General features: G+C 52.3%; 1 protein-coding gene across 1 annotated transcript; it reads left to right on the top strand.

Annotated features, from left to right (window-relative positions):
- The first annotated feature begins 1,024 nt into the window (after window positions 1-1,024).
- On the top strand, window positions 1,025-11,688 carry LOC308144111 (calponin-3-like). Its single transcript, XM_080515154.1, has 6 exons — window positions 1,025-1,143; window positions 4,430-4,496; window positions 4,636-4,773; window positions 4,845-4,961; window positions 6,103-6,249; window positions 6,474-11,688. Exons 1-6 carry the CDS (start codon window positions 1,088-1,090, stop codon window positions 6,813-6,815), a joined length of 867 nt encoding a protein of 288 aa, XP_080371280.1. The 5' UTR covers window positions 1,025-1,087; the 3' UTR covers window positions 6,816-11,688.
- Window positions 11,689-12,912: the final 1,224 nt, after the last annotated feature.

Raw genomic sequence — 12,912 nt, 5'->3', positions numbered from 1 at the left:
TCTCCTGCTGCTGGTTCTGTAGTGTCTCGTGCTGCTGGTTCTGTAGTGTCTCCTACTGCTGCTGGTTCTGTAGTGTCTCCTGCTGCTGGTTCTGTAGTGTCTCCTGCTGCTGGTTCTGTAGTGTCTCCTGCTGCTGGTTCTGTACTGTCTCCTGCTGCTGGTTTGTAGTGTCTCCTGCTGCTGGTTCTGTAGTGTCTCCTGCTGCTGGTTCTGTAGTGTCTCCTGCTGCTGGTTTGTAGTGTCTCCTGCTGCTGGTTCTGTAGTGTCTCCTGCTGCTGGTTCTGTAGTGTCTCCTGCTGCTGGTTCTGTAGTGTCTCCTACTGCTGCTGGTTCTGTAGTGTCTCCTACTGCTGGTTCTGTAGTATCTCCTACTGCTGGTTGTATTCTTTAGTTCCTGTTTAATTCCAAGTTCAGTTCCTGGTTTAGTTCCTGTTTTATTCCTGGTTTAGTTCTTATTTCATTCCAGATTTAGTTCCTGTTTTGTTCCAGGTTTAGTTCCTATTTCATTCCTGATTTAGTTTGAGGTTTCATTCATGGTTTAATTCCGGGTTTAGTTCCTATTTCATCCCTGGTTGAGTTTGAGGTTTCGTTCCTGGTTTCGTTCTGGGTTTCGTTCCAGGTTTAGTTCCTGTTTTAGTTCCAGGTTTAGTTCCTGTTTTATTCCTGGTTTAGTTCCTCTTTCACTCCTGGTTTAGTTTGAGGTTACATTCCTTGTTTAGTTCTTGATTTCGTCCCGGGTTTAGTTCCTGTTTCATTCCTGGTTTATTTCCGGGTTTAGTTCCTGTTTCATTCCAGGTTTAGTTCCTGTTTCGTTCCTGGTTTAGTTCCTGTTTTGTTCCTGGTTTAGTTCTTGTTTCATTCCCAAGTTTAGTTCCTGTGTTGTTCCTGGTTTAGTTCCAGGTTTCTTTCCAGGTTTAGTTTGAGGTTCCGTTCCAGGTTTCATTCCTGTTTTGTTCCAGGTTGAGTTTGAGGTTTTGTTCACACTGCAAAGTTGACTTTAAGTTTCCTGTGAATGTTGCAGATTGCTCAGAAGTACGACCCACAGAAGGAGGAGGAGCTGCGCTTCTGGATCGAGGAGTTAACGGGAATGCCGATCGGAGAGAATTTCCAGAAGGGTTTGAAGGATGGAGTCATCCTCTGCGAGTAAGTTCAAACTGGCCACGGACCAGGAACTGTGCAGAGACCAGGAACTGTGCATAGACCAGGAACCATACAGAGACTAGGAACCATACAGAGACTAGGAACCACACACAGACCAGGAACTCTGCATAGACCAGAAACTGTGCATAGATCAGGAACTGTAGTAAAACCAGGAACCATATATAGACCAGGGACCGTACATAGACCAGGAACCATGCATAGACCAGGAACTGTAGCGAAACCAGGGACTGTAGCGACACCAGGAACCGTAAAGACACCAGGAACTATACATAGACCAGGAACCATGCGTAGACTGCTGCGTAGACCGTGGCGACCGTAAGGAACCACGGGATCTGCTGCAGCGTCTCAGCCTCAGCCCTGCTCTGTTCTCCCCCGACACTCTACCAGAGGAGATTCGGATACGGACATCTGGAGCGGATCAAAGCAACTCCAAGAAGAGGTACCACAAGGTGACCAGACGGGGCAAGAAAAAGAAGAAAGGAGGAATCAGAGAACGAATATGGCACGAAACTTGTACACAACGGGCGCTGCCGGCAGTCGTCCTCGCCAACGTACGCTCACTTCGGAATAAAGCGGATGGACTCCAGGCGGATGTGAACCATCTGCAGGAGTACAAGAACGCTTCTATCCTGGCTGAATCATGACGTTGACAACTACGCCACTGTGATGTCGCTGGTAAACAACAGGGTGGAGGTGTGTGCTTCTACATGAACCCCTGCTGGTGCTCCACTGCCCACGTCAGAGAGAAGCTGTGTACTCTGGAGTTCCTGGCTTTGTCTCTCCATCTCTTTTGCTTCCCTCGAGAATTCCTCCAACTCTTTGTCCTGGTGTACATCCACCCCAAAGCTCACCCCACTTTAGCAACCGACCGCATCAGGATCTCCCTGGACAAACTTGAACAGTTATGCCCTGGCTCCCCCAAATTCATTCTGGGAGATTTTAATCATTACAATCCCAAGAAGTCCCTGAAAGGCTTTGAACAGTACATTACATGCTCCACCTGCCTCTGGGACAGAGTTGGAGAAGAAGGAGGTCAACAAAGAGGTCAGGAAGGCAATAAAGATTGCCAAGCTCAGCTCTAAAAACAAAGTGGAGGAGAGGTTTCCTCAGGGAAACCTCCACCCACGCCTGGCAGGGTCTTAAGAGAATGGCTGCCCTGAACACAGTCACCAACAGCAACTGTGTTCACATCCCTGGCTGCACCTCAACATCTCTCACCTTATTTCCTTCTACTCCAGATTCCAGACCAACAACTCAGATGGAACCTCACACGTGGCGACCCCCCATCACTTTCCCCACCACGGACATTGTAAGGCCCTTAAGAGGACGAAGGCCAACAGCGCCACCTGCCACCTGGAGCTGATCACATCAGTGTCCTCAGTCACCGTGCCGACCAGTTAGGGAATGTCTTCCAGAACCTGTTCCAGACCTCCATCAGCACTGGACTTGTCCCCAAGAGCTGGAAACACTCCACCATCATCCCCCCATGACCCTGAATGACCTCCGCCGGGTGGCGCTCTCCTCCCAGGTGATGAAAGCCATGGAGAGGCTGGTCAAACAACACGTTCTCACCCTGACCAGCTCACAGCTCCACCTGCTCCAATTTGCTTATCAAAATCACAGAGGTGATGATAATGCCAAAGCCTTCGTCATCGATACCATTCATAAACACCTGGAGCCCCCCCCTCACATCTGCCAGACGCCTGTTTGCAGACTTTTCCTCTGCCTTCAACACTCTGCAACCCCACATCCTGGCAGAGAGACTTCACCACAACTTCAACATGTGCAGTCAGCCCATACTCAGGATCTTTGACTTTCTCACTAACAGAACCCAGCAAGTCCAGATTAACAAGAACCTCTCTGACGTCCTCACCACCTCCACAGGCCCCCCACAGGGCTGAGTACTTTCTCCTCTGCTCTTCATATTGTACATTGAAGAGTGCAGAGCCGCACAACCCTACTGGTGAAGTTTGCTGACGACACAGTTCTGCCGCCCCTCCTATCCGGCTCCTCCCTGCATTACGGACCCTCTGCATCAGTTTGTAGAGCGGTGTGATACTTCCCCTCTGGAGCCGGATGTCAGCAGAACCAAGGAGATGGTGGTGACCTTGTCCAGCACCACTGACCACCATGATCCACGCTTCACCGCTTGAGTCTGTCGAAGAATACAGACACCTGCGTACCATCTTTGACAACCAGCTGAGGTTCTCCTCCAACACTGAGGGAATCCAGAGGAGGAGCCACCAGAGGAGGAGCCACCAGAGGAGGAGCCACCAGAGGAGGAGCCACCAGAGGAGGAGCCACCAGAGGAGGAGCCACCAGAGGAGGAGCCACCAGAGGAGGAGCCACCAGAGGATGTAACCTATTCAGAAACCTGAAGTCTTTTTCTGTCAGCTTGAACATCTTACTGACGTTCTACTACATGTCCATTGAAAGCATCTTGTCTTTCTCCATGTGCTGCTTACAAATCTGCCTCCTTTTAGAGACGAGCTTTCCTATTTTATTTAATTCACTTATTAATGATTCTCTCTTATTTATTCTCTCTGATGCCTTTGATGTATTGCTCTTTGCCCACCCAACTGCCCCTCTGTGATAAATAAAGTGTTTTCTCATTCTCATGCTGATTCAGGCTCTAAACAGCAGTAACAGACTCCAGTAGTAACAGGCTCCAGCAGTAACAGACTCCAGCAGGAACAGGCTCCAGCAGTAACAGGCTCCAGCAGTAACAGACTCCAGCAGTAACAGGCTCTACCAGCAGTAACAGGCTCCAGCAGTAACAGGCTCTACCAGCAGTAACAGGCTCCAGCAGTAACAGGCTCTACCAGCAGTAACAGGCTCCAGCAGTAACAGGCTCTACCAGCAGTAACAAGCTCCAGCAGGAACAGGCTTTAGCAGAAGCAGCCTCCAGCAGTAACAGGCTCTACCAGCAGTAACAGGCTCCAGCAGTAACAGGCTCTACCAGCAGTAACAGGCTCCAGCAGTAACAGGCTCTACCAGCAGTAACAGGCTCCAGCAGTAACAGGCTCCAGCAGTAACAGGCTCTACCAGCAGTAACAGGCTCCAGCAGGAACAGGCTTTAGCAGGAACAGGCTTTAAACAGCAGTAACATGGTGAATGTCATCATGGTGTCAAGCCATGTTCAGCTTCTGTGAACACATAAATCCATGATGACCTCTGACCTCTGACCTCCTGACAGTGAAACCAAGTGACATTGTTGTTTACTGAAGCTGAAGATTTCCTGTTGATTCGGTCCGTTTCTTTGACATAGACTCATCAATAAACTGCAGCCGGGTTCAGTGAAGAAGATCAACCTGTCCCAGCTAAACTGGCACAAGGTACACACACACACACACACACACACACACACACACACACACACACACACACACACACACACACACACACACACACACACACACACACACACACACACACACACACACACTAGCTCAGACAGTGTTTGTCTCTGTCCAGCTGGAGAACTTGGGGAACTTCATCAAAGCGATCTTGTCTTACGGTCTGAAGCCAAACGACATCTTCGAGGCCAACGACCTGTTTGAGAGCGGGAACATGACCCAGGTCCAGACCACGCTGCTGGCCCTGGCCAGCATGGTGAGTACCAAGTCCCAGGCCCCGCCCTCCCCTTGGCTCCTCCTCCTCAGCTCACCTCTGTCTCTCTGTAGGCCAAGACCAAAGGTCTGGACACAAAGATCGACATCGGAGTGAAGTACGCCGACAAACAGGCTCGCCATTTTGATGATGAGAAGATCAAGGCGGGCCAGTGTGTCATCGGACTGCAGGTAGCTCCACGCCAGGCAGGATGCTGCGCTGCGCGCCACGCCACGCTCCACGCCATGCAGCATGCCACTCTCCACACCACGCTCCATGCCACGCAGCACGCCACGCAGCACGCCACTCTTCACACCATGCTCCATGCCACGCAGCACGCCACGCAGCACGCCACTCTCCACACCACGCTCCATGCCATGCAGCACGCCACTCTTCACACCATGCTCCACGCCATGCAGCACACCATGCTCCACTCCACACAGCACGCCATGCAGCATGCCACTCTCCACACCACGCTCCATGCCATGCAGCACACCATGCTTCACTCCACACAACATGCCATGCAGCACACCATGCAGAATGCCATGCAGCACACCATGCTCCACTCCACACAACACGCCATGCAGCATGCCACTCCACACAACACGCCATGCAGCATGCCACTCTTCACACCACGCTCCATGCCACGCAGCACGCCACTCTTCACACCATGCAGAATGCCATGCAGCACACCATGCTCCACTCCACACAACACGCCATGCGGCATGCCACTCTCCACACCACGCTCCATGCCATGCAGCACACCATGCTTCACTCCACACAACATGCCATGCAGCACACCATGCAGAATGCCATGCAGCACACCATGCTCCACTCCACACAACACGCCATGCAGCATGCCACTCCACACAACACGCCATGCAGCATGCCACTCTTCACACCACGCTCCATGCCACGCAGCACGCCACTCTTCACACCATGCAGAATGCCATGCAGCACACCATGCTCCACTCCACACAACACGCCATGCGGCATGCCACTCTCCACACCACGCTCCATGCCACGCAGCACACCACACAGCATGCCACGCAGCATGCCACGCAGCATGCCACTCTCCACACCACGCTCCATGCCACGCAGCACACCACGCAGCATGCCACGCAGCATGCCACTCTCCACACCACGCTCCATGCCACGCAGCACACCACGCAGCATGCCACGCAGCATGCCACTCTCCACACCACGCTCCACGCCATGCAGCACACCATGCTTCACTCCACACAACATGCCACACAGCACGCCACGGGGGGATGTAGACTCCTGCAGAGGGGCTGCAGACTCGAGGTTTGACAGCCCATGGCTGGTCCACAGATGGGGACCAACAAGTGTGCCAGCCAGGCAGGGATGACGGCGTACGGCACCAGGAGGCACCTGTACGACCCCAAGACTCAGACGGACAAACCCTACGACCAGACGACCATCAGTCTGCAGATGGGAACCAACAAAGGAGCCAGTCAGGTGCCACGTCTCTGCAACCACCAGAACCTTGGACAGTCTGTCTGTCTGTTCCTATCTATCTGTCTCGCTCTCTCTCGTCTCTCTTTCTAGTCTTTCTCTCTCTCTCTCTCTAGTCTCTCTCTCTCAGGCACCTGAAACACAGTCCCTGTCTTTAAAAGACAATGTGTGAATGATTCTGTCCTCGTAATATGGTCAATCTGTAATCAGATTACTTTCCCTCACAGGCGGGCATGTCTGCTCCAGGGACCCGCAGAGACATCTTTGACCAGAAGGTGGCGCTGCAGCCGGCGGACAACTCCACCATCTCCCTCCAGATGGGCACCAACAAAGTGGCATCCCAGAGGGGCATGAGCGTGTACGGGCTGGGCCGGCAGGTGTACGACCCCAAGTACTGCGCTCCGCCCACCGAGCCCGTCGTCCACGGCAACGGCAGCCAGGGCACCGGCACCAACGGCTCCGAGATCAGCGACAGTGACTATCAGGCCGAGTTCCCGGAGGAGGAGTACCACGGAGCCTACCACGAGGACTACAGCCCTCACTACAACACCCACAACCTGGACTACTAGCACAGCGCCCCCTAGCAGGGCAGCAAACCACACAACAGAGCAAGTCTCTTCTATCCTCACTCGTCTCTTTATTCTCTCCGTGTGTCGCCTGAAGTGCTTTCTTTCTTCACCTTCACCAGAGGTCTGCAGCTGTGCAGCCACATGTGACTTTACAGCTCCTCCAGTGACTCTACAGCCCCTCCAGTGACTGTACGGGCCCTCCAGTGACTCTACCGCCCCTCCAGTGACTGTACGGGCCCTCCAGGGACTCTACCGCCCCTCCAGTGACTGTACGGGCCCTCCAGTGACTACCGCCCCTCCAGTGACTATACAGCTCCTCCAGTGACTCAACAGCCCCTTCAGTGACTCTACAGCCCCTCCAGTGACTCTACCGCCCCTCCAGTGACTATACAGCTCCTCCAGTGACTCAACAGCCCCTTCAGTGACTCTACAGCTCCTCCAGTGACTCTACAGCCCCTCCAGTGACTGTACGGGCCCTCCAGTGACTCTACCGCCCCTCCAGTGACTGTACGGGCCCTCCAGTGACTATACAGCTCCTCCAGTGACTCAACAGCCCCTTCAGTGACTCTACAGCCCCTCCAGTGACTCTACGGGCTCTCCAGTGACTCTACGGCCCCACCAGTGACTCTACGGGCCCTCCAGTGACTCTACGGCCCCTCCAGTGACTCTACGGGCCCACCAGTGACTCTTCAGCCCCACCAGTGACTCTACGGGCCCACAAGTGATTCTACAGCCCCACCAGTGACTCTACGGCCTCTCAAGTGACTCTACGGCCCCTCAAGTGACTCTACAGCCTCTCAAGTGACTCTACGGCCCCTCAAGTGACTCTACGGCCTCTCAAGTGACTCTACGGCCCCTCAAGTGACTCTACGGGCCCTCCAGTGACTATACAGCCCCACCAGTGACTCTACGGGCCCACCATTGACTCTACAGCCCCACCAGTGACTCTACAGCCCCACCAGTGACTCTACGGGCCCACCAGTGACTCTACAGCCCCACCAGTGACTCTACGGGCCCACCAGTGACTCTACGGCGCCTCAAGTGACTCTACGGGCCCTCCAGTGACTCTACAGCCCCAACAGTGACTCTACGGGCCCTCCAGTGACTCTACGGGACCACCAGTGACTCTACGGGCCCTCCAGTGACTCTACGGGTCCTCCAGTGACTCTACGGGACCACCAGTGACTCTACGCCCCCTCAAGTGACTCTACTGGCCCTCCAGTGACTCTACGGGCCCTCCAGTGACTCTATGGCCCCTCCAGTGACTCTACGGCCTCTCAAGTGACTCTACGGCCCCTCAAGTGACTCTACGGGCCCTCCAGTGACTATACAGCCCCACCAGTGACTCTACGGGCCCACCATTGACTCTACAGCCCCACCAGTGACTCTACAGCCCCACCAGTGACTCTACGGGCCCACCAGTGACTCTACAGCCCCACCAGTGACTCTACGGGCCCACCAGTGACTCTACGGCGCCTCAAGTGACTCTACGGGCCCTCCAGTGACTCTACAGCCCCAACAGTGACTCTACGGGCCCTCCAGTGACTCTACGGGACCACCAGTGACTCTACGGGCCCTCCAGTGACTCTACGGGTCCTCCAGTGACTCTACGGGACCACCAGTGACTCTACGCCCCCTCAAGTGACTCTACTGGCCCTCCAGTGACTCTACGGGCCCTCCAGTGACTCTATGGCCCCTCCAGTGACTCTACGGCCTCTCAAGTGACTCTACGGCCCCTCAAGTGACTCTACGGCCTCTCAAGTGACTCTACGGCCCCTCCAGTGACTCTACGGCCTCTCAAGTGACTCTACGGCCCCTCCAGTGACTCTACGGCCTCTCAAGTGACTCTACGGCCCCTCCAGTGACTCTACGGCCTCTCAAGTGACTCTACGGCCTCTCAAGTGACTCTACGGCCCCTCCAGTGACTCTACGGCCTCTCAAGTGACTCTACGGCCCCTCCAGTGACTCTACGGCCTCTCAAGTGACTCTACGGCCCCTCCAGTGACTCTACGGCCTCTCAAGTGACTCTACGGCCTCTCAAGTGACTCTACGGCCCCTCCAGTGACTCTACGGCCTCTCAAGTGACTCTATGGGCCCTCCAGTGACTCTACGGGCCCTCCAGTGACTCTACGGGCCCACCAGTGACTCTACGGCCCCTCCAGTGACTCTACAGCCCTTCTGTCGCGGCTCCCTGAATCCTTCACACAATTGCATTTAAATAAACTTTCTTTTATTCACACTCTAGTCTAATGTTCATAGGATCCTGTCTTCATGTTAAAAGGGTTAAAGAAATGTAAAATAGCTAAAACCACTACAGACTTTAAAAAGCAGCTAAAACAACTAATTTAGCTCAAATGGCTCAGGCGCAGGGTCTAAACCTGCCTTGTGAAATGTTATAACAATAAAAAATATTAAAAAATTACTAAAAAGGAAAAACTTAAAGTACTAAAACATCAAATGTCTTAACAATAATGAAAACAGCTGAAGTGGCTCCAACAGCTAAAGAGCTGAAAGTGGAATAATGTTTGGTGTTGTAACTTCTCAGGGGCCAAGTGTTTTGTTTTTAAATTTTTTTCCTTTTTTTTCTGTTTTTGCCCTTGTCCTGTTCAGCAGAATGGACAGACAATATGATGTGATTGAGAGCCTTCTGATGTCAGGAGCCAAGTGTTTTTCACCCCTTCATTTGGTCCAGGAGGCGTTCACTTTCAAACCGCCTGGAAAACGTCATTGGGGGCGCTAGTTAACCCGTGGCTAATGGGTAGCCACAAATAACCACCATGTATAGTCTTCAGACCAGACATTAATAAGAATCTTCCTCTCTACCTCTTCTTCACTACTTCTTCCTCACTAAGTCTTCTTCTACTCTTCTTCCTCACTAAGTCTTTCTCACGCCTTCTTCCTCACTATTTCTTCCTCTACTCTTCTTCCTCACTACTTCTTCCTCACTAAGTCTTCCTCACGCCTTCTTCCTCACTATTTCTTCCTCTACTCTTCTTCTTCACTACTTCTTCCTCACTATTTCTTCCTCTACTCTTCTTCCTCACGCCTTCTTCCTCACTATTTCTTCCTCTACTCTTCTTCTTCACTACTTCTTCCTCACTATTTCTTCCTCTACTCTTCTTCCTCACTATTTCTTCCTCTACTCTTCTTCCTCACGCCTTCTTCCTCACTATTTCTTCCTCTACTCTTCTTCCTCACGCCTTCTTCCTCACTATTTCTTCCTCTACTCTTCTTCTTCACTACTTCTTCCTCACTATTTCTTCCTCTACTCTTCTTCCTCACTATTTCTTCCTCTACTCTTCTTCCTCACGCCTTCTTCCTCACTATTTCTTCCTCTACTCTTCTTCCTCACTACTTCTTCTTCACCACTCCACGCCGGCCCGCAAGATATCTTCCAACTGTTTCTTGCTGCGTTTGCTTCTGATTGCTGGGGTTAGCTGTTTGTTTACTACACAGAATGCATTGCACACGTCACATCCTCCCCCGAAAGTTGTCTTGTAAAGGAACCACTTGCTCTCTACTCCACGTCAGTGCACCAGCCACTTTCCAGGAGAAAACACATTTTACAGGATTCCTGCTTTCTTTTCCTTGTGTTTTTTAGATTTGTGCACACAGAATGCATTGCGCTCTACATTCCGTCCTCTAAATCCCCCACCCCGCGGCTCCACAGTCTGTTTGAAAGAGGACCAAGACTGGTGTTCTGAAGGGGACCAGATTCCGCTTGAAAAATCCAGAACAGAGTTCAGGGCGCATTCACATTTCCCCAAATGAAACGGACTTTCCCAGAAAGTTCCTGAAGAGAACTCTGGTCCATCAAACAGGGAATGTGAACGTGCCCTTAAATTCAACATAACTAAAGTAAAGTTGATGGTGACTCAGGAGGTCGGACATGTTGGTCTGATCAGACTGAGGAGGTGAAATGTCTGAGGCCACATCCACACCAGGCAAAACTATCTTTTTCCTCTCCGAAGTTCTCAAAATAAAAACCTCCGTCCACACGTCACTGGTCACTAATTAACTCGTCACTATGAACAGTCACTATGAACACGGCTCAACACCAGGCTTCAGGGCATGTAGTACACATGCCAGACCTTTAGGGGCACCATGACTCACCAAACACACCAAAAATGCAGAAGACAGAGCACATAGTTCTTTAGAAGTAGATTCCTGTTCATAAACCGATATACATATAACACTCGTTCTATAGGTTTGTGGCTTTGCTCCTCCTGCTGCTAGAGTCAGTAGCTTCTGCAGCTGTTGGTGATTCTCATCGTTTTTCCACAGATGATCATCTTTGCCATCGACACCTCGGGGTGTGAACGACACATGACAGGATTTTAGAATGTCCCCCCTCTAAGACCCATGTTTTTGTGCTTGTAAAGCTCCGCCTGGTGGCTGATTGGCCAAAACCAGCTGGTTGAGGTGAACCGGCGTTCTGGTGTGGACGGCCCCTGAAAGGCTGCAGACCTTTGGCTCAGCCTGCCACACTGTCAGAGTTCTTGCTCACACAGTATTTTCAGAATAAAAGCAGGCGTGGAATTGTGATTTGAAGCAGCAGTGGAACTTCATTTGAAGGAGTGAAGCTGCAGTTTGTCATCCCGGACTGATGTGGCAATCTCCTCCTCCTTCTCTCCACAAACACTTTGTTCTGTTCTGTTTTCACCTCCAGCTGGTTCTTTGGTTTTCTCTAACGATCGATATGTATGTATATCCTGATCACCGAACTGGAGGTGATGCTGTTTTCCAGCAGAGCTAAGATGTCACGTGGTTCCCCTTGTATTACTGAGCTGTATTTATTGCAGTGACTTGTATTGTTAAACTGTTTTATAGTCTTTTAAGATGTTTTAAATAAAGCCTTCAGTTCTGCCTCTGCTCTCGTGTGTTTGTCCCTCTGTGTTCCCACAACCCCCTGGTTCCCTCACAGCTCCAGGTGAAGGAAATGTGACTCTGAGGTTGGATTCATAAGTTTGATGAGTCAGATTTCATAGGGAGCATCTTTCATGTTTTTGTCAGTTTGACCTTCAGCAGCTGGTCGGTTTCACTCCATGTGAGACATCGAGTCAGAGGAACAGAATCAGAGAGTCAGCGTTTCAGAGAATCAGAGCCAGCGCTTCACCTACTGAAAGTTGATGGGCACAATCCAACCTGCAGTTCCTCGAGTGGTTTTAGGGGGCAGTGTTGAGTGTATGTTTGATCTGAATGTGAATTCCCTTCATCTCTCTATACATGAACTCCACTCTCCTGGCCTGGAAGGGGATTGACAGCGGTGCCCCCTGGTGGACTGAACTACAAGGTCTGATTGTGTGCAGAGCGTCATTGAGCTCCTTATCAGTCTGCAGGAGTTTTAAAAAACCAGGGAGCAGAGGACACAGGGAACTGGGGAGCAGAGGACACAGGGAACTGGGGAGGAGAGGACACAGGGAACCAATTGATCAGGGAACCAGGGAGCAAAGGACACAGGGAACCGATTGATCTGGAAACTCAGGAGCAGAGGACACAGGGAACCGATTGATCTGGAAATGAGGGAGCAGAGGACACAGGGAACTGGGGAGCAGAGGACACAGGGAACTGGGGAGCAGAGGACACAGGGAACTAGGGAGCAGAGGACACGGGGAACTAGGGAGCAGAGGACACGGGGAACTGGGGAGCAGAGGACACGGGGAACTGGGGAGCAGAGGACACGGGGAACTGGGGAGCAGAGGACACGGGGAACTGGGGAGCAGAGGACACGGGGAACTGGGGAGGAGAGGACACGGGGAACTGGGGAGCAGAGGACACGGGGAACTAGGGAGGAGAGGACACGGGGAACTAGGGAGGAGAGGACACGGGGAACTAGGGAGGAGAGGACACAGGGAACTAGGGAGGAGAGGACACGGGGAACTGGGGAGGAGAGGACACGGGGAACTGGGGAGCAGAGGACACGGGGAACTGGGGAGGAGAGGACACGGGGAACTGGGGAGCAGAGGACACGGGGAACTGGGGAGCAGAGGACACGGGGAACTGGGGAGCAGAGGACACAGGGAACTGGGGAGCAGAGGACACAGGGAACTGGGGAGCAGAGGACACAGGGAACTAGGGAGGAGAGGACACAGGGAAC

Source organism: Blennius ocellaris (genome assembly GCF_963422515.1).
Source record: "Blennius ocellaris genome assembly, chromosome: 19".
In the NCBI taxonomy this organism is placed as follows: domain Eukaryota; kingdom Metazoa; phylum Chordata; class Actinopteri; order Blenniiformes; family Blenniidae; genus Blennius; species Blennius ocellaris.
This window is presented reverse-complemented; position numbering and strand designations above follow the sequence as displayed.

What these genes read in the sequence shown, in the direction of transcription:
- LOC308144111 (XM_080515154.1), top strand. Translation starts at nt 1,088, where the DNA reads ATGCCGATCGGAGAGAATTTCCAGAAGGGTTTGAAGGATGGAGTCATC. An exon ending in CCCAGCTAAACTGGCACAAG is followed by an intron (nt 4,497 to 4,635) that starts GTACACACACAC and finishes GTCTCTGTCCAG; the next exon opens with CTGGAGAACTTGGGGAACTT. An exon ending in CCAACAAAGGAGCCAGTCAG is followed by an intron (nt 6,250 to 6,473) that starts GTGCCACGTCTC and finishes TTTCCCTCACAG; the next exon opens with GCGGGCATGTCTGCTCCAGG.